General features: G+C 37.0%; 1 protein-coding gene across 6 annotated transcripts in view; it reads left to right on the top strand.

Moving 5' to 3' along the window:
- EFCAB8 (EF-hand calcium binding domain 8) overlaps positions 1–20,379 on the top strand; it is a 133,090-nt gene that overhangs the window by 39,056 nt on the left and 73,655 nt on the right. For 5 of the 6 annotated variants that reach the window (XR_001625231.2, XR_008915233.1, XM_016426407.2 and 2 more), the window contains exons 7-10: positions 3,294–3,432; positions 10,552–10,657; positions 11,809–11,893; positions 13,713–13,864. Coding sequence is in view for 4 of the 6 variants with exons in the window: in XM_016426407.2 (XP_016281893.2) it covers positions 3,294–3,432; positions 10,552–10,657; positions 11,809–11,893; positions 13,713–13,864 (482 nt within the window). In the remaining 2 variants the exon portion in view is untranslated. Of the gene's footprint in view, positions 1–3,293; positions 3,433–10,551; positions 10,658–11,808; positions 11,894–13,712; positions 13,865–20,379 lie in introns of those variants that run through there. The other variant, XM_056811943.1, reaches the window with a different exon arrangement.

Below are 20,379 nucleotides of genomic sequence, written 5' to 3'. Positions count from 1 at the left end.
GAAGCCAAGGAAGAAGAAGCTCTAATAATAACCACCAGCTTCTATGTAGCGCTTTAAAGTTTGCAAAGTGCTTTACAATGAGAACCCATGAGTTGTTACTACCTTAGTCCTACTGAAATATAAGAACACAGGACTAGGAGCTGGAAGACCCAAGTTCTAGCCTCATTACAGCCCTCACCTAAATGATGACAGAATCAGGTTTCACAAAGAGCCCGAGAGGCTGGTAAAATGAGTCGCATCTAACAGAATAAGACACAGTGGGGATAAGTGCAAAGTCCTGTGCTTAGATTCCCCAAAGTCAGCGACATAAGTATAAGATGAGGAGCTATTGCTAGAGCACTTGGCATGACAGAGACTTGGACATTTTAATTGTGTGGCTTAGAAAATTTAAATTTTAGGGGACACAGAAGTGGAACATCCTGAATGAGGGAGCTGGTAGTCCTACAGGACTATGTTTTGGTGAGACCAGGAAGAATAGTGCATTACATTCTTGAGGCCATCCTTTTTTTTTTTTAAACCCTTACCTTCCATCTTGGAATCAATACTGTATATTGTTTCCAAGGCAGAAGAGTGGTAAGGGCTAGGCAATGGGGGTTAAGTGACTTGATCAGGGTCCCACAGCTAGGAAGTGTCAGAGGCCAGATTTGAACCCAATATCTCCTGTCTCTAGGCCTAGCTCTCAATCCACTGAGCTACCCAGCTGCCTCCCTGAATGCCATCTTTTTTTTTTTAAAGTTCTTTTTTTTTAAATTTAAAAAAATTTTAAAATTTTTATTTGGTCATTTCCAAACATTATTCATTGGAAACAAAGATCATTTTCTTTTCTTCCTTCCCCCCCACCCCTCCCACCACCTCTCCCATAGCCCACGCGCAATTCCACTGGGTATCACATGTGTTCTTGATTCAAACCCATTTCCATGTTGTTGGCATTTGCATTAGAGTGTTCATTTAGAGTCTCTCCTCAGTCATATCCCCTCCACCCCTGTAGTCAAACAGTTGCTTTTCATTGGTATTTTTACTCTCACAGTTTATCTTCTGCTTGTGGATAGTGTTTTTTAGATCCCTGCAGATTGTTCAGGGACATTGCATTGCCACTAATGGAGAAGTTCATTACCTTTGATTGTACCACAATGTATCAGTCTCTGTGTACAATGTTTTCCTGGTTCTGCTCCTTTCACTCTGCATCACTTCCTGGAGGTTGTTCCAGTCTCCATGGAATTCCTCCACTTTATTATTCCTTTTAGCACAATAGTATTCCATCACCAACATATACCACAATTTGTTCAGCCATTCCCCAATTGAAGGGCATCCCCTCATTTTCCAATTTTTGGCCACCACAAAGAGCGCAGCTATGAATATTCTTGTACATGTATTTTTCCTTATTATCTCTTTGGGGTACAAGCCCAGTAGTGCTATAGCTGGATCAAAGGGCAGACAGTCTTTTATCGCCCTTTGGGCATAGTTCCAAATTGCCCTCCAGAATGGTTGGATCAATTCACAACTCCACCAGCAATTAATTAGTGTCCCTACTTTGCCACATCCCCTCCAGCATTCATTACTTTCCTTTGTTATCATGCTAGCCAGTCTGCTTGGTGTGAGGTGATACCTCAGAGTTGTTTTGATTTGCATCTCTCTGATTATAAGAATTAGAACACTTTTTCATGTGCTTATTAATAGTTTTGATTTCTTTGGCTGAGAACTGCCTGTTCATGTCTCTTGCCCATTTATCAATTGGAGAATGGCTTGATTTTTTGTACAATTGATTTAGCTCTTTGTAAATTTGAGTAATGAATGCCATCTTTTAAGTGAAATGTTCACAAGTTAGTGCTTGTCAATGGAAGGGAAGGTTAGGATGGGGAGAGGACTTGAGAACAAAGAAAATCACTTGGAAGAATTGAGGGTGTTTAGCCTAGAGCAGCGGTTTCCAAAGTGTGATCCACAGTCCTTTGAGGGTCCCTGAGATTCTTTCAGGGAATCCTTGTGGTAAAATTGTCTTTTAAAAAATGGAATAAAAACATTTTCAAAACACTTTATTAAAGCATTAGGTATACAAATTGAAAGGTAAGTATCCCTGTTGTTGTTTATCAGTTGTTTCAGTCTTGACTCTTTGTGATTCCCTTTGAGGTTTTCTTAGCAAAGATATTGGAATGCCATTTCCTTCTCTAGATTATTTTACAGATGAGGAAACTGAGACATATAGGGTTAAGTGACTTGCTCAGGGTCACAGAGCTACTGTGTGAGATCAGATTTGAACTCAAGATGATGAGTCTTCCTGACTCCAGGCCCAGCAGCGCTCTATACACTGTGTCCCTTTGAGTACCTGAAGGGTTGTTAATGTGAGAGAGATTTGGTTTTGTTCTTCTTGGGTCCACTGGGGGACAAGGACCAGTTTGTGGTCTTAAAGTACCATTTTACTCTAGTAAGTTCTCTAATGAGATCACTTTTAAGAGTGAGGTCACTAAGGAAAAACTTCCTAACAGTTAAGGATGGCTATTGATGGAATGACCTTGTAAGATTTTGAGTTCCTTGTCAGTAGAGGTCTTTAAGCAGAGGCTAGACTTTGGATGTTTTAGAGGGGATTCATGCTTAATTTATGGGTTGGATGAGGCAAAAATGAGTTCCTTCCAACTTGAGGACCCACTTATTTACCCTTCCTCTCATCTCAGTCTGTAGCTAGTTTTCCCGAATCATTTGTAGGGAAATTGGAATTGTTTCTAAATTTCTCCCTCTCTACTTTTATCTTTCTCTTGTGATGAGATTGTTATGATTTGTATACCTTCCCTCACTTCTGCCCCTACACCACCTACCACCGGAACACATTTCCATTCCCAACATCTGTGCAATGTGCATGGTAAATGGAATATTATTTCAGAGCTCAATTTGTGTTCATTACACTGTAATTTTCCTTTTGAGTTTATTTCCAATGGAAAAGGGTTTGTGAAATTGTTCAGTCCTTTGTTCTGACAACCTATTGTGTATCCAAAGATTTTCTTTATATTCTTATCAGGTTAAGACCAGAGAGTATTCCTTTTTTTTTCCCCTCTCCAGTGTGTATAATCTATTGGCTATACACTTTAATGAAATAAAATTAATATAGGGATGATGGAGGGAAGAGAAGGTTGTGAAGGAACCTTTACAAAACTAGTTGAATTTCTTCTCTTTCTTCCCTTTTTTTCTTTCACAAGAATTATCTTTGTTGCCACTCCCCCTTCCCTGCCCTTTCTGCAGTCTTGTGGTATAATCAGATAATTTAAAAAAAACTATCTTTCCCTTTTATCTGTTTTCTCATCCAGGAATCATGGACATGAGATTGTGAAGCTGCAATTCTTAGCCAGTTCGTATAAGGGATCTAGTGGGCGCTTTCTTACTGTCACAAAAGACGGAATCCTTCAGTTCTGGGATGAGACCTTTAAGCTGCTCCGGACAGTCCATGTAATTTAATTCAGTACAGTTCAATAAGCTTTTCTTAAATGTCTACAATGAGCAAGTCATTGTGTTTGGGACACAGGAAAAAACTGAAACAGCCCCCTCATTCAAGGAACTTATATCTTGTTGAGAGTTTTGTCAGGGAAGGCCAACATGTACACAAATAAGCATAATGCCAGGTAATTTAAGGAGGGAATGAGCTCTCATAATTGGGAGGATTGTGGAAGGTAGCTCCTAAGCTGATTCTTGAGGGAAGAGAAGGATAAATGGGGAGGACAGGGATGAATGCTTTCCAGGCATCAAGGATGTCTTGTCATAATACATGAAGGGAGGAAATGGGAAAATCAACTTCTGGGAGAGAACTGTCATGGAAGCCAAGGAAGAAGAGAGTAAAATAAAAATAGCTAATATTTATAGAACATTGTAAGGTTTGCAAAAGTGCTTTATGAATATTATTTCATTTGATCCTCACAATAACCCTGGGAAGTAAGTACTGCAATTTCCATCTTACAAGTGAGAAAACTGAGGCAAGCAGAAATTAGGTAACTTGCTCAGCATCACACAAGGCCAGATTTGAACTTGTAATAATGCTCTATCCATGGAACCACTTTATGTGTTCTGTGGTAAAGAATATTAAAGACTGCAGAGAGATCAAGGAGAGAGGACTGAGAAAAGACCAAGGGATTTAGTACTTAAGATAGCTTGAGAGAGTTGTTTCAGCTGAGTGGTGAGTTCAGAAGTCAGTTTATAAGGTTGTAAACAGTGGTTCTTCCTTAGAGCCTAACATTAAAGAAGAAGAGGAGAGATAAAGAGGTTGGGGAATTTAAGGTGTGGAACAGTGGGGATAGGGAACTCACAGCAGATGGCCTTCATTTTCTCTGTAAAATAAAGGGTAAAGCTATCTGCTGGGAGCTTAAAAGAAAGTTTTAGGTCGCTGAGGAGAATGGGATAGAGTCAATTAAGGAGGATTCATGTTTGTAGCCTAGTTTATTTTGAACAAGGCTGGGTCAATTAGAGAACCAGGTTGTTTAGTTCAGCAAATGTTAATATCAGGTGTTTACTCTTATTTATTTATTTATTCATTCATTTATTTATTCATTCATTAATTTATTCATTCATTCATTCATTTATTTGTTTATTTGTTTATTTATTTGTTTATTTATTCATTTATTTATTTATTCACTTATTTATTTATTTATTCATTCATTCATCCATTCATTCATTCATTTATTTATTTGTTTATTCATTCATTCATTTATTCATTCATTCATTTATTTATTTATTTATTTATTCATTCATTCATTTATTTATTTATTTATTCATTTATCAACCCTTACCTTCTGTCTTGGAGTCAGTACTGTGTATTGACTCCAAGGCAGAAGAGTGGTAAGGGCTAGGCAATGGGGGTCAAGTGACTTGCCCAGGGTCACACAACTGGGACGTGTCTGAGGCCAGATTTGAACTTAGGACCTCCCGTCTCTAGGCCTGGCTCTCAATCCACTGAGCTACCCAGCTGCCCCCTACTCTTATTTATTAATTATTAGGTAGCTAGGGGGCATCATGGAAACAGTGCTGGACTTGGAGTCAGGAAGACATGAGTTCAAATTTGTTCTTATATTTAAAAAAGGTGCAACCACCCTGGGGAAGTCACTTGACTTCTGTTTGCCTTACTTTCCTCAACTATAAAATGATAATAATAACATAAAGTGATTGTGAAGATCAAATGAGCTATTTGTAAAGTTCCTTGCACAATGCCTGGTGCATGTTGTTGCTTAGTTGTTTCAGGCTCTTCTTTGTGACTTTGAGGTTTTCTTGGCAAAGATACTGGAATGGTTTGCCATTTCCTTCTCCAGATCATTTTACAGATGAGGAAATGTAGGCAAAGGATTAAGTGACTTGCTCTCAGGGTCACATAGCTAATAAGTGTCTTAGACTAGATTTGAACTCAGTAAGATGAGTCTTCTTGACTCCAGGCCCAGCACTCTATCCACTGTACCACCTGGCTACTCCCATGTTAATTTTCCTCAGATACCACCTTTATTATGAAGTCCTCCTGTTCCAGGGTTTATATTGACTTTCTGTTACTCATCAGATTAAAAAAAGAGTAATTGTGTTAACACATCCTCATCAAGCATTTAAAGCCATACTATTTTCCCCAAATTATTATCTCTTAGTACTAGGTCTCCTTCATTACTCCCAAGTGGGCCTCTATATGGTGCCTCATTTATTTTTTATTTTTTCAATTTTCATGTTTAATTTACTAGAAATCCACAAATATTTACCACAAACATTTCTGAAAAAAAAAAGAGATAGAACAGGATTATCTTGGTGATTAGAAGATGGATGGATAATTGAAAACATGGATAGGCAAAGCTAAAGTACTTTATATGTCAAACTGAACTAATTATGTTCAGCTTTAAACATGGAAAATACATCTGATACCACTGAGGATATCAATATCATTCCAATTGGTGCCTCATTTAATTCTTGCCCATTCTCACCTTGGTTCCTTTGATTATGCCTGTTGCCATCCCTTTGTGTATTGAAATCATACCCTCAGTGCTAGCTTTAAGACTCATCTGGCATGAAATCTTTTTTTAAACATGAAAAAAAATTCTAAGTTGAATGGTATCAAATAAAACAACATTTCCATATACAAATGAGAGCAGATAATGAAGATTATTTATGACTGAAAATCTCTTAGATTCAGCTTGCTTTTCCTTTTAAGCATATAGTAAATATAATATGTTACTTTCAAACCTTCCTTGTTCATCTTTGTTTCCTTCAGAACTTTGTTTACTTCTGTGCAGTTAGTTTGTATTGGTAGAGTACCCTCATTCTGATAAAATCACAGAGCTTTTTGAATTCTGATATATATATGTATATAATTATGTCCATGATAATTTTACTTGCTTAAATTATAAATCCCTAAATGTCCCCAGGCTTGGGGACTGGCATTGGACACTGACAAACTTGTGTTAAACTGCAAGACTATCAAATATTCTTATTTATTTAAAATTTTTTTTTAATTTGGGAGATAATTCAAATATTTTTATTTATTCCTTTGGAGACTATAATTGGAGTGAAAAATATCCTATAAAAATTCCTTTATCACTCTGAGAACTAAACAACCTAATTTCTTCTTTTTTTAAGAAAAATTTATTTAGTTTTTTAATTTAATTTAAATTTAAATCTAAATTTAATTAATTTAGAACATTATGTCTTGGTTACAATAATCACATTATTTCCCTCCCTCCCCTCCACCCACCCTTTCCCCAGCCAATGTGCAATTTCATTGGGTATTACATGTGTCCTTGATCAGAACTTATTTCCATGTTGTTTGTGTTTGCACTAGGATGTTCATTTAGAGTCTACCTCCCCAGTCATTTCCCCTCCACCCATGTATAAACAGTCATTTTTCTTCAGTGTTTCTACTCTCACAGTTTTTCCTCTGAATGTGGATAGTGGTTTTTCTCATAGATTCCTCCAAGTTGTTCAGGATCACTGCGTTGCCACTAATGGAGAAGTTCATTACATTTGATTGTACCACAGTGTATCAGTCTCTGTGTACAGTGTTCTCCTGGTTCTGCTCCTTTCACACTGCATCACTTCCTAGAGGTTGTTCCAGTTCACATGGAATTTCTCCAGTTCATTATTCCTTTTAGCACAATAGTATTCCATCACCAACATATGCTACAATTTGTTCAGCCATCCTCCAATTGAAGGGCATCCCCTAATTTTCTAATTTTTTGCCACCACAAAGAGCACAGCTATGAAAAATATTCGTACTTCTTAAAGCCTATACATTTAGAAAATAAACTTCTTGTTTTCCTTTCCCCTGTGACCTACTCTTTTCCATTCCTGACTCATTCATATACTAGATTCCATTCTCTGTCCCAAAGTCTCTGTCCATGGAGTCAGAGAAGGTGGCTATTTTACAAGGTCAACAGTATAGTTTGGTTTTGGGAAAACTGATAGGTAAAGGACCAATTTGTGTTTGATAAAAGTCCAATTCCAATGGCAAAATTTAGCTTCATATAGGGAATAGTTCTTTAAAAGTTACAAAATGGGATTCTAGAGTATTCTCCTTGTACTTTCTTGTAGAGGGTTTAGTGTCTTGAAATACCAAAAAAAACAAACAAACATTTTACACGTTTGCCTTGTGGCCAAAATCCCAAGGGAGACATTATAATGAAACTCTTGTGTATTGGTTGGTCATAGGAGGAGTGTGATTAGAATTAAACTGGAGTGAACAAAGGAGACAAAATGTTGTGGTAAAAAAAGTCCTGGGTTTGTAGTGAGAGGATCTGGGTTTTATTAATTTTTATTTTTTGAAAAAGTCTTATTGATGAGTTTTGCTTTTACATGACAAAAATTAATTAATCATTCCCCCTCTACAAGAAGCTTCTTATAAAGAAATAAAACAATTAAGTAAAACTAATAACAAAAAAGTTCTTCTCTGGAAGTACATGCAACATTCCATGCTGGTAAGCAGCTCTACCTCTAACTCCTCCCCCAGTGCCACCTGTCTTGTTTTTTAATATTCTTTAAAAATTTTTTTTTCAGTTCCAAATTCTCTCCCTCCCCTCTGCCTCTGTCCCAGCCAAATGAGGACTAGCAATATGATATTAATTATATATGTAAAATCATGCAAAACATTTCCTTATTAGCCACATTATTAAAAAAAAAAGCAAGAAAAATATACTTCAGTTTGTACTCAGAGTTCATCAGTGCTTTCTGTGGAGGTGGATAGCATTTTTCATCAAGAGTTCTTTGGAATTATCTTGGATTGTTGTATTAATGAGAGTAGCTAAGTTTTCCACAGTTGTTCATTGTTATGATAGTGCTGTTACTGCATAAAATGATGTTCTAGTTCTGCTAATTTCACTTGGTATCAGTTCATATAGGTCTACCCATGTTTTTATGAAATTACTCCTCATCATTTCTTATAGCATAATAGTACTCTCTCACAATCATATGCCAGCCACATCTTGCTCAGTCATTCCCCAATTGATGAGCATCTCTGCAATTTCTAATTTTTTGCCACCACAGAAAGAGCTGCTGTAAATATTGTTGTGCATATGTCTTTTTCCTATTCCTTTGATCTTTTTGGGGTATAGACCTAGTAATGGTAACTTTTTAAAATGAAGTGAAATCTATTTACTCCCTCCTCCCTCCATCTCACTAAAAAACAAACACACAAACAAAACCAAATCCCTTATAACAAATACATAGCCAAACAAAACATTCTTTTTATTTTTATTAAAAAGTATAAAAATGACTCATTTTTTCCATTCCCCACTTTCCTCCCCTCTCCCAGAGCTGATAAGCAATTCCTCTGAGTTGTACAAATGTTATCATTTGATACCTATTTCCATATTATTAATTTTTATGATTGAACTGAAACCCCAAATCATATATCCATATAAATCAGTGGTAAGTGATAGGTCATAAGTTTTTTCTTTTGCATTTTTGCTCCCATTGTTCTTTCTCTCAATGTGGATGTCATTCTTTCCCATAAGTCCTTCAGGAATGTGCTGGATTATTGTATTGCTACTAGTAGTCAATTCCATTACATTGGATAGTTTCACAATGTTTCACTTTCAGTGTACAATGTTCTCTTGGTTCTGCTCATTTTACTCTGTATTAGTTCTTGGAGGTCTTTCCAGTGCCTATAGAAATCCTCCAGTTCATCACTCCTTATAGCACAATAGTTTTCCTTCACCATCAGATAACACAATTTGTTTAGTCATTCCCTAACTGAGGACCCCCCCCCATTTTCCAAATTTTTTTGTCACCACAAAGAGTGCAGCTATGAATATTTTTATACACTTTTCCTTATTATTTCTTTAGGGTATAATCCTAGTAGTGGCATTGTTGGGTTCAGAGGGCAGGCAGTCTTTTATAGCCCTTTGTGCATAATTCCAAACTGCCTTCCAGAATGACTGGATTAATTCACAACTCCACCAGAAATGCATTAGTGTCCTGATTTTGCCACAGCCCCTCCAACATTTATCATTTTCCTTTACTGTCATATTGGCCCGTCAGCTAGGTGTGAGGTGGTACCTCAGCATTGTTTTGATTTACATTTCTCTAATTATGAGAGATTTAGAACACTTTTTCATGTGCTTATTGATAGTTTTGATTTCTTCATCTGAAAACTGCTTATTCATGTCTCTTGACCATTTAGCAATTGAGGAATGGCTAAAACAAATTCTTTCACTGGCTGTATTAAAAAAAATATTTATGGCTTATTCTACACACTAAAATCTGTTATTTTTCTATCCATGGGGTGGATGGTATAGATGGTATATTTTATCACTGATTCTTTTAAATCCTGGATGGTCATTATTTTGATTATAGTTCTTAGAGCTTTCAAAATTTGTCTTTATAGTATGGTTAGTATTATATAAATTGTTTTTCTGGCTTTCTTAATTTCATTTTCTATCAGTTTATAAAAGTCTTCAAACCTGTTCATTTCTATGATATCAGTGTTATGTTTATAAATTGTTCTTCTGGTTCTGCTCATTTCACTTATCAATTCATATGAATCTTTCCTTTTGTTTCTTTGAGATTGTCTATTTTTTCATTTATATATTCTATTACACATGTGAATCACAGCTTATTTAGCCATTCCTCAGTCCTGGGTTATTATGGCAGTTCCATCATTTGCTATCTGTGTGTCTTAGGGAAAGTCACTTTAGTTCTTTGGGCTCCAGTTTCCTCATCTATAAGGAGGATGGTCTAGATGGCCCCTAAAGGTCCCTTCCAGCCCTACACCTGTAATCCCATGACCGAGGTTAAATCTAGTCCCTGCTATTACCTCTTCCCTCCTCTGGACCTTAGTTTCCTTATCTGTATAATGAGGAGGTTGGATTATGATTAAAAAACCCACAACCCTTACTACGTAGTGGTTCTAAGACAGAAGAGTGGCAAGGGCTAAGCATTGGGGGTTAAATGACTTGCCCAGGGTCACACAGCTAGGAAGTATCTGAGGCCAGATTTGAACCAAGACTTCCATCTCTAAGCTTGTTCTCAATCTACTGAGCTATCTAAATGCCTCCAATTATGATGATTATTAATGGACATATTGCTCAATGCTCATCAGCCTCTCTGCCTCCTTAGCTGGACCAGACAAATCGCCGTCACACCCAGCAGATGTGGGTCAACGACATGGTATGTCTGGGCAACATTAACCTGATGGCAATTGCATCTACTGACCAGGATTTAGGTAAGCATAGGCAATTTGGACTATTGAAACAGACTTAATTATGTCTTCAGAGGCTCTACAAGACCTCTTTTTTTGTGTGGGAAGATAATATATCTATTATTAGATAGTTTTTGAAATTCAGCCAGGGGAAATGGCTGTACTGGGTGATTAGTAATACAAATATAATCCCACTAAAATGAATAGAAAGAGGCTTTCATTAATCTTTATTCAACAATTCAGAAGGGGTCTGGGTGAAGAAAAAAGCACATTACTTATTAGAAAAATCTAGATTCTAGTTAAGGGTCCATTGCTAACCATATAGCCCTGGAAGAAAAAACTGCAGGAGATGCATGTAGGAGAACTTCACTTTAATAGAGCCAATGAAAAATGAAACCGTTGCCCCATTTAGTAGGAATTCCCTGTCATTAGAGGTGTTTAAACAGAAACCATTTGTTGGTGATGCTGTCCTTGAGGTTAATTAGGAGAGCAGGAGTTGGAATATGGGCAATGCAAATGTATGGAAAGAACCCTGGACAATGTCAGAATACCTAGATCCAAACCCTGATTCAGAAGCTTATTAGCTTTATGATTTTTGAAGGACACTTAAAAAGTCTCTGTAAAATGACCATGATAATACTTTTACCATTTACCCTCAGAGTTGATATATGAGGTAAATGCTTTGTATAAATCTATAAAGCACTATTATAATAGACTTGGTATATGGGAAATTTCCTACATTTGGAATTGGAGGACTTGGGATGAATCTCTGGACCCTAATTTCCCCAGCTTTAAAATGATGTACTTCCTAGCTATGTGACCCGGAGCAAGTCATTTAATCCCATTTGCCTAGCCCTTACCATTCTTCTGCCCTGGAACCAAAGATAGAAAGTAAGGGTTAAAAAAAGTGATATGGTATAACTAAGGGATTTCTAAGGTCCTTTCCAATATGAAATCTCTGGTTAGACTATGTTTTTGAATGCTAGATGACCTCCGAGGCCTCTTTCAACTCTAAGATTCTTTGATCCGAGGTGAGGAAAATACCAGAGGGGGAATGAATGTTGAAGGCCAGTTGTCAGTTTTGTGCCTTGACTTCCATGCTTAGAGATTGAGAGTGATAGGCAACAATTGGGTTTGGTTTTGCTCACCACAATTTCTCTTTGATTCTTCTCCAGAATTCTTTGACATTGGTGGAAACAAGTGCCAAAGGTCTTTCATCTTTATTGACCTGGACAGTTGTGCTTTAGTCATGGATTACTGGTGAGTCTGGCCAAAGGTCCATCCTAGATATTATTTGAAGGGGACTGCAGTCAATAAGACTCTTCTTTCTGAGTTTAAATCTGACCTTAGACACCATTTGTGTGACCCTGGGCAAGTTACTTAACCCTGTTGACCTCAGTTTCTTCATCTGTAAAATGATTTGGAGAAAGAAATGGAAAACCACTCTTGTATCTTTGCCAACAAAACCCCAGATGGGGTCCTGAAGAGTTGGAAATGACTGAAAACAACTGAACAACAACAAAAATGATTCTTGGCCTTGCATATCTCCTCCATTAGCCTAGTGAAATGGTCATATTTCTTGATACTTTGGTTAAGGCATTAATATCTATGGCCACATAGTCTATGATTCTACTAATTCCTTAGATTCCTCCTGTTCCTGCAGTCATGGGTCACACTTAGACATATAGTGAGGGAAGAGTTTAGAGTCAACAGTGCTGAGGACTTGTTCTAGATTAAATACCTTATGGCTATAATCTTTACTTTCCTTCCTAGGCTTCCTATGTCCCCTTTACTACTTAGCCATAGAGATGAGAGGATAGGAAGAATTTATTTGTAAGAGAATAGTCAATATAAAATAAATATAACAAGGGACAGATAGGAAAAGTGCAAAAAAATTATTTGCTTATTTTTGGACTTAGTAATCTCTGGTAGGTTGGTGCAGTGGTTTATGGTCAACCATGATAATCAAGATCTTGGACCTCTGGTATAATGGAAAAGAGTACTAACTCTTGAGTTAGAGGAACTGGTTTCTAACCCCATCTCTTGTTCAGAATATTGCCAAAGATAGTTTTTTTTTTTTCCAAAGCAGAAGAGTCCTTCTGTGCTTGTCTGTCCAGCAGCACTATGACTTAGGGAATCCCTCTTGAAAGGATGAAATCTGCATATGTGAATCCCAAAAGTAGGAAGTAGAGTCTGGTACCAAATAGATATATCAAAGGATTATAGTAGATTTAGAGTTGGAAGGGATCTTAGAAGTTATTGAATCCAATTTGTCCAGCTTATATCCTAGGATGCTAAAGCCAGTTCTCTTTCTAAGAGAGGGATGAAAGAAGAATAACTTGCTTCATGATTTTGAGCAGGTTGTTCACTCCCCATCTATGGTCTTATTTCCTCATCTCCACAATGAGAAGATGGTACCAACCAGGGAGTATTTAAGTTCCCTTCCAGAGGCATTCATAGATTTAGAGCTAGGAGGGGCGTTAGAAGTTCCATATTTTATAGGTTTTAAAATTTAGTCCCAAAAAAGGGAACTGATGTGCTGCAAATTTCATAGAGTGGTGGAGATAGCCAGGATTTGAATTCAGATTTTCTGACTTCAAATCCAGTGCACTTGCCACTGTACATCCTGTACTTCTATGGTATTACATGCCAAAACTGTTATTCAGTTGAAAGTAAACTCATTAGTGACCTGCTCTGGCCTCACCCCCTCCCAGTTTTTGTTAAAAATTATTCTTCACTCATAGCCTATGTTAAAAAAAAAACCAACCCTTTATCTTCTGCCTTAGAATCAGTACTTGTATTGGTTCCAAGGCTGAAGAACAGTAAGAACTAGGCAATGGACTTAAATGACTTGCCTAGGATCACAGAACCAGGAAGTGTCTGAGGTCAGATTTGAACCTAGGACCTCCCATCTCTAGGCCTGACTCTCAATCCACTGAGCCACTTAGTTACTTAGTTGTCCCCAGTTGACATATTTTTAGGCCTGATTTGAAGTTTTTCTGACCTCAATCTCTGCTAAGTGAGCAGAAGCAGTAGTGTCTTTAGAATTGATTTCCTCTTCTGTTTCCTCTTTCCCCAGGACAGACCAACAGAAAGGTGTATTTTGTGTTGGTGATACAAAAGGCAACGTTCTCATCTTTGTCTCAGATGATATTATGGATTCTGGATTGTTTCACCCATCTGTCTTCCAGCACAGAACAAAGATTGAATGTATCGGGAGAACAGAATCAGGTTAGACCTAGGTGGCATAATTTAAGGAGAACAAGAAGCCCCTGGCCCTCATCTCTAGTGAGATCCAACAATTCATGATTTGATTTTTCTTTGTGTTAAATATCATTCTCTCCAATGCTCTCTTTATTTTTATTTAAAAATTTTTATGAAGGCCTTTTGTTTTTGTATCACCTTCATTAAAATAGATCCTTTGCCTCTCCCTAAAAAAGAATCATCCTTTATGAGAGTAAAAAAGAAAGAGAAAAACACATCAATTCAGCAAAATATAAATCATTGAGTAGCTCCACATTCACCACTAACTGAATTAAACAACATATCAAGCATTCCTCACTTGCATTTGTGGTTGGGAGCAATTGCCTTCCTATAACTCTTCTTTGGGGCTGAGTTGGCCATTATAATTATATAGTGCTCAACTTTTAACTTTTTCTTGTTCTTTCTATCCATATAGTTGCAGTTATATTATATATACTGTTTCCCTAGTTCTGTTTACTTTGTATCTGTTTATATAAATTTTCCTATTGTTCCCTGAATTCTTCTTAGTTATCATTTCTTATTAGGTAGAAATATTCCACCACATTCACATACCACAATTTGTTTAGCCTTTGCCCAGTAAATGGGCATCAATTTTGTTTCCAGTTCTTTGCTATTACAGAGAGTTCCATGCCCCCTTTAAATGCCTTTAGTTTGGAGAAGGCATCCCGTCATTCATGACTTAGAGCAAATTATGTGAATCAAGCCTAGACTAGGAGTCAGGAGACCTTACTTTTGAATATAGCACTAATTAGATGGGTGACTCTGGGTAAGTCCTCTCTCCATTATTTTTTTTTTCATTTTTTGTCAAATGAGGATAATTAGACTGATTTAGAGTTGGAAAGGGATCTTGTAGTATATGGAAAGGGCTATAGAGATATGAGTTATTATTATTTTAAATGCCCCTCTCCTCATACCTGGATTTGCTCACCAGTGTCTCTGGAGTGCTTCACAGAAGAATGATAAATGGATGATTACTTTTCTGTTTTTCTTGTGGCTTGGAGTCTGTTTCTCTCTCTTGTTTTTTACTCTTTGACCCTGCCCTTATCCACATCCTTTTCAGACTTCCTTTAGGAGGGCTAACTTGCTACTGTTTAGACTGTACCAAGAAGGAAAAGTCACAGGCTGTCCAAACTTTAAAAGTTTTCTTAGATATTATGGTATGCTGAAATTTTGGAGTTGGAAGGGAAATTAAAACATAGGACATAGACTTTCATAGACGTAGGCAAGGAAGTAGAGCACTGAGTTCATATCTGGCCTCAGACCCTTACTATATGTGTGACTTTGGGCAATTACCTTACCTTCTGTTTGTCTCAGCTAACATCTGTAAAGTAGGGATAAAAACAGAACCTACCTCCCAGGCTGATATGAAGATAAATTGAGATAAAGGTGCTTTGAAAAATTTAAAGAGATATGTAAATATTAGCTATTATTATTATTGTTACTGTTATTGTTATTGGAGTCACAAGGGCCCTTAAAGACCTTAAAGACTCCTATCCTCATCATTTTATAGAAGAAGAAACGGGCCAGTGGAGGGAAAGTGACTTGTTTGTATCTGGAGATTATGGGATTCTACCAGGAAAACTTGGTCTTTTTTCCTACAACAGCACAAAGTTTTAATGTTACTGGTATGATGGAGCACTGAATACCAGATGAGTAAGAGAGGATGGTTCTATTCTTAGTTCTGTGTCTGTGTGATCTTGGACAAATCACCCAATATGCATCTCTATTTCTTCTTTTGAAAAAATTAAAATACTAATAATGAATTAATGAAATACTATTACTACTACTAACATTGAAATACTAAATTGTCAAGATCAAATGAGAAGATGGATGGAAAGACATTTTTCTGAGACAGTAATTTTTGAATTGAAATAGTAATATGACATCAATTGGAAAGGGTAAAAAGAAAGTATTCTATCAAATTAATATTGCAAAAAGGGCAAGCTATCCTCAGCTTACTGCAAATATTGCAGTGTAATTCTAATAATTAGATATTCATATACTAAATGTGATTAGTAACTCTAGGGTACCAAAGCAGAAACCAGAAAGAGTTATACTCAATTTTAAGCTTTTTTTTGTATGAATGATTGACCAAGTATCACCCTCCTAGCAGCATCTGGAGCATTAGTTGGTGTTCTCTAGGTAGTTGGTGGACTCAACCCCTTTTTAAAAAAAAAGTGTGTTCTATAAAAACACTAATTCTGCCCCAGCCCCATCTAAGAAGTTTCTGTTAAGGAAATTCTTGTTTCCATCAGTAAATATGTAAAAGCTAGTAAATCCCTCAAGCAGCAATCCAGAGAAGAACAAAGCAGGCACTTTAGTAAATTCATTTCTGATGAGAAGAGTTGGAAAATTCATTCTTGCTCCTTGCTAGATTTCTTATCATTCTGCAGCAGTGCAATTAATCCAGTGGGAGCCAATACTCTTTCATCAGCTTGCTGGTTTATTTTCCATAAGCTCTGTCCAGCAAATTCATAGTGTTCATCTGAGTCTGAATGTTATACATATCTTTGCTAGGAACACCCCCGAAGTATTTGAGTTTGGGTCTTCCTCATTCCTTTGCAGTCATGGCAAATGGGATCATCCACTTCATGCACTCCTTTACAATCTGGCTAATCAAAGCCTGAAACTTTTTTCATTATCTCAGTGGAAGAAAAATGATATAATGCAGACAGATATAGCCAGCTCTCCATAAGTAAAATCCAAACTCTCCATATCCATAATGTAGACATCTAAAAGTTCAACAATGTGCCCAGAGATTTGCTGAGGGGACTGTGACATGAACATTTCTTCATGCAGGTCATTGAGCTAAACAACCTTCATGATGATTAATTCCATGGAAAGAATCTCTTCCTTTGTACAAGCTTCATCTGTCACATAAGCAAACTGATACAGCTTTGGTGGTAGATTTCTTCAAGTTTGGCAACTATATAAACAATGAGGTAATCTCAATAAGCTGCAAAAGTATTTTTGTAAATATTTTGCTGTTGCCATATTTTGATCAAAGAAGTTTTGTGCCAAGTACTAAGTCTCCTTGTGAAATTTATAGACTTTAGATACCTCCATCATCCAATCCAGAATGAATTGCATTCTTGGTTCTAGAGAAGGGTGTCTCTCTATAAAGTTCTTATCCTTCAGGTATATACCCATTCTTTGCTTAACAGGATTTTTCAAACCTCATCTCTATTTGCCCAGGTCAATAATGGTAATAGTGTTAGCTCTATGTTGTGAGAAGTTCTGGGTTGGCATATTAGTATTAGGCACATTAGTAATAATGACTCATCCCCTACTTTGTAAAGTGTGAGTACTACTGACCAGGGATTTCAAAGAAAACCAGAATCTTGACCAGAGTTCCTCTGTTTTTCTTTTGGCCAATACTTCATTTAGATCCAGCAAAAACACAGCTACACTTACCTTTCTTTTCCTACAGTGGGAGGATTCTGTTGAGCTGTTGCCTCTTTGTTCCCTTTCAGGCTCATTGGGACTTGTGCTTTCCTTCCCATCAAAGAGTTCACCAATACTTGGGTCCTGTTTTCCATAAGGTTTGGGTCTTTCTTGCCATTGGATCTTGAATCTTCTCTGCCATAAGGGCTCTATATTTTCCTTGCCTTTAGCTCTTGCCTCATCCCTCCCATCAAAAATCTCGTGGAGGCTTGGATCTTGCTCCCAAAAGCTAAGTTCATGGAAACTTGTTATTCTTCCTCATAGATGAGATCAATGAGATTTGAATCTTCTTTCTCTCAAATATGGTTATCATTATTGGGCTGTGAGATTTTCTCCTTACACATAAAATCATTTGAGTTTGGTTCTTTCTCCTCACAGATAAGCTCATCTGCATTGGGATTTCCTCGTTACACATAAGCTCATGAGCCTGGGATCTTCTTCTTCACAGATTAGCCCACCAGCATTTGGGTCTTCTTCCTCATCGATTAGTTCTTCTAGACGAGTACCTTTCTCTTCATAGACAAGCTCATCCAGGCTTGAGTCATCATCCCCATAGACAAACTCATCAATACTTTCATCTTCATCCCTACCAAAGAGTTCATCCAGACTCAGCTTATGTGTCCTGTTCCAAACCACATTAGAGTTCATCTCTTCCTTCCCATTCACAAGTTAATTAGGGTTTGCATTTTTCTTCTCCTCAATATGTTCTTCCTTTATATCCTGGGTAAATTCCTCCTTCCCTGGATGTGGTGCCAGAACAGGGGCCAGCCCACAGATGGCTACTGGTGATCAAGATTGGCTGAGGGAGGCAGGGTGAAGAGGATGAGAGGCTAAGTCTAGGGGCACAAAAGGAGTATGTCAGAGGAAAGAAAGCTTGGAACAGGTTAAGTTCAGAGCTCCTGGGCTTAGAGCTCTGGTGGGATGTACAGAGTGCTCCTACCTTCCTTTATACCCTACCTGCTCCCATCCCTTTACAGTAAGATAATTAAAAAAAATTTCATAGGTGCACAGTGGTACCTTCCCCCTCCCTTTCATTTTGCTATATATCCCTCCACTCCCATACCTACTCTGTCCTATCCAGCCTGCCCTGTCCTCTTTTCCTGTGCTGAACCAAGGCCAGATCTCTTTGCCCTGGGCATTGAACTTTCCAGATTGACATAAAGACATTTTGAGAAATAAAGAAGTGTAGGATAAATTTAAGGTATTTGAAACTATTGTTTGTTATGGAAATATACTAAAGAACAGGAGGAGAAAATGCATAAATCTGACAGGGATGATCTAGTGGTATTTTTTTGGCTAAAGTTTTGTTTATAATTCTTTTTTACAACTCAGTTTATATCTTTTTTTTCTCCCCACCATATCAAACCCTCCTTTGTAAGAAAGAAAAACTGTTAAGTAAAACTGCCATAAAAAGTGATTACATCTTAAGAGGTATGCAATATTTTATTCCCTGCAGTCCCTCACCTTTTTACCATTAGAAGGCATTTATCAGTTCTCTAGGTTCAAAATTATTTCAGTTCATGTGAATTTGTCAATTTTGTATTGTTTTTATTTATGTTATTATTGGCATCACATGTTTTTTTTTACTTCACTCTCCCTCTGTTCATGTAAATTTTCCTTTGTTTCTCTAAATTCCTCATTTCTCATTTCTTTTGGAGCAGTGGTATTCTATTATATCCTTGGGTCAAAGAGTTAGGAACATTTAGTATTTCATCTTGCTTAATTCCAAGTTGCTTTTCAGAACAATTAGACCAGTTCATAGCCCTGATAAATAATAATGAAGGTATTATAGTATCTGGTTATCTTCTTGTGCAAAATCTCTATAAAAAGCAGAGCAGCTGATAACTTTTTGGCTTGTCTTTATGATAGCATAAAAATGGCAGAAAATACAAAAGTTGGATATAATCTTTGAAAGAATAATATTGTGAACATGTGTGCCCAGAACAAACCTTGGCTTACAATGTCAGCTAAGGGACAACAAACTCAACATTTTAAAGTTTATTAGGAGATGGTGATTGGAAGAGTCAGAGAAACATTAAACACCTACTATGTACCAGGAACTGTACTAAGTGCTGGGGATAAAAGAAAGGCAAAAGACAATTCCTGCCGTCAAAGAGCTCACAGTTTAATAGAGGAACAACCTGTAACAAGAAATTGGAAAAAGAAGGGGGTGGGGGTCATGGTGATGGAATGTTCCTTGGCTAAGGGACAAGAAAAAGTCCAGTAACTAGAATAGGAAATTGGGTATGAGTTTCTGTGTTGATTTCATCTTGAGGAATGATATGTTTTGGTAGATGATAAAGTCCAGGAAAGTAGCAGATGGGAAATAATGAGAATTCCCTGAATGCCCTTCTTAATGTGGAAGTTCTAGGAGGAACTCTCTCGTGTCCATTCAACCTTCTCCAGAAGGAGGGAGGTTCCTAGAGGCAGGGGTTGCTGAGGAGGTTAAGGGGCAAGGTGAAATCCAGTAACTTGAATGGGAAATGAGTTATGAGTTTGAGTTGATTTCATCTTACTGATTGATGTTTCTAAAGATGATGAAGTTCAATAAAAGAGTTGATTGGGATATGATGATTAGAGAATGAGGGGGAATTAAAGAAGGGATAGTTTTAAAGGTGGATGAAACTGGGCTATAGTGGATTATGAAGAGAAAGTAATACTCAAAGTTTTTTTGTTGTAAAAAAGAATAGTCTTTGGACTGGAAAGAACATAATAAAAATGTTTAAAAGGGGGTTGAAACTCAAGGTAAGAAATTAGTAGTTAAAAGAGTATCTAGTTGTCCTCAGTGTGTTCAAATCATCCAGATTGGGTGAACTATATATATATATATACATATATATATATATATATATATATCTCCCAGTATTCTTAAATAACTGGTAGGCATAATTGCTGAGCTACAGTCATTGATCAGCTGAAAGATCAAGAACAAAAGGATTAGAGAAGGGAAGATGTCCTAATTTTAGCCTTCATCCTTCTTACTTTTCTTTCCTCAAAAACAGAAAAGTATAGTTTATCAACTAAAAGCTGATGAACTT

This window comes from Monodelphis domestica, chromosome 1 (genome assembly GCF_027887165.1).
Source record: "Monodelphis domestica isolate mMonDom1 chromosome 1, mMonDom1.pri, whole genome shotgun sequence".
Classification (NCBI taxonomy): domain Eukaryota; kingdom Metazoa; phylum Chordata; class Mammalia; order Didelphimorphia; family Didelphidae; genus Monodelphis; species Monodelphis domestica.
Note: the sequence above shows the minus strand (reverse complement) of the source record. Positions and strands in the feature narration are given on the sequence as shown.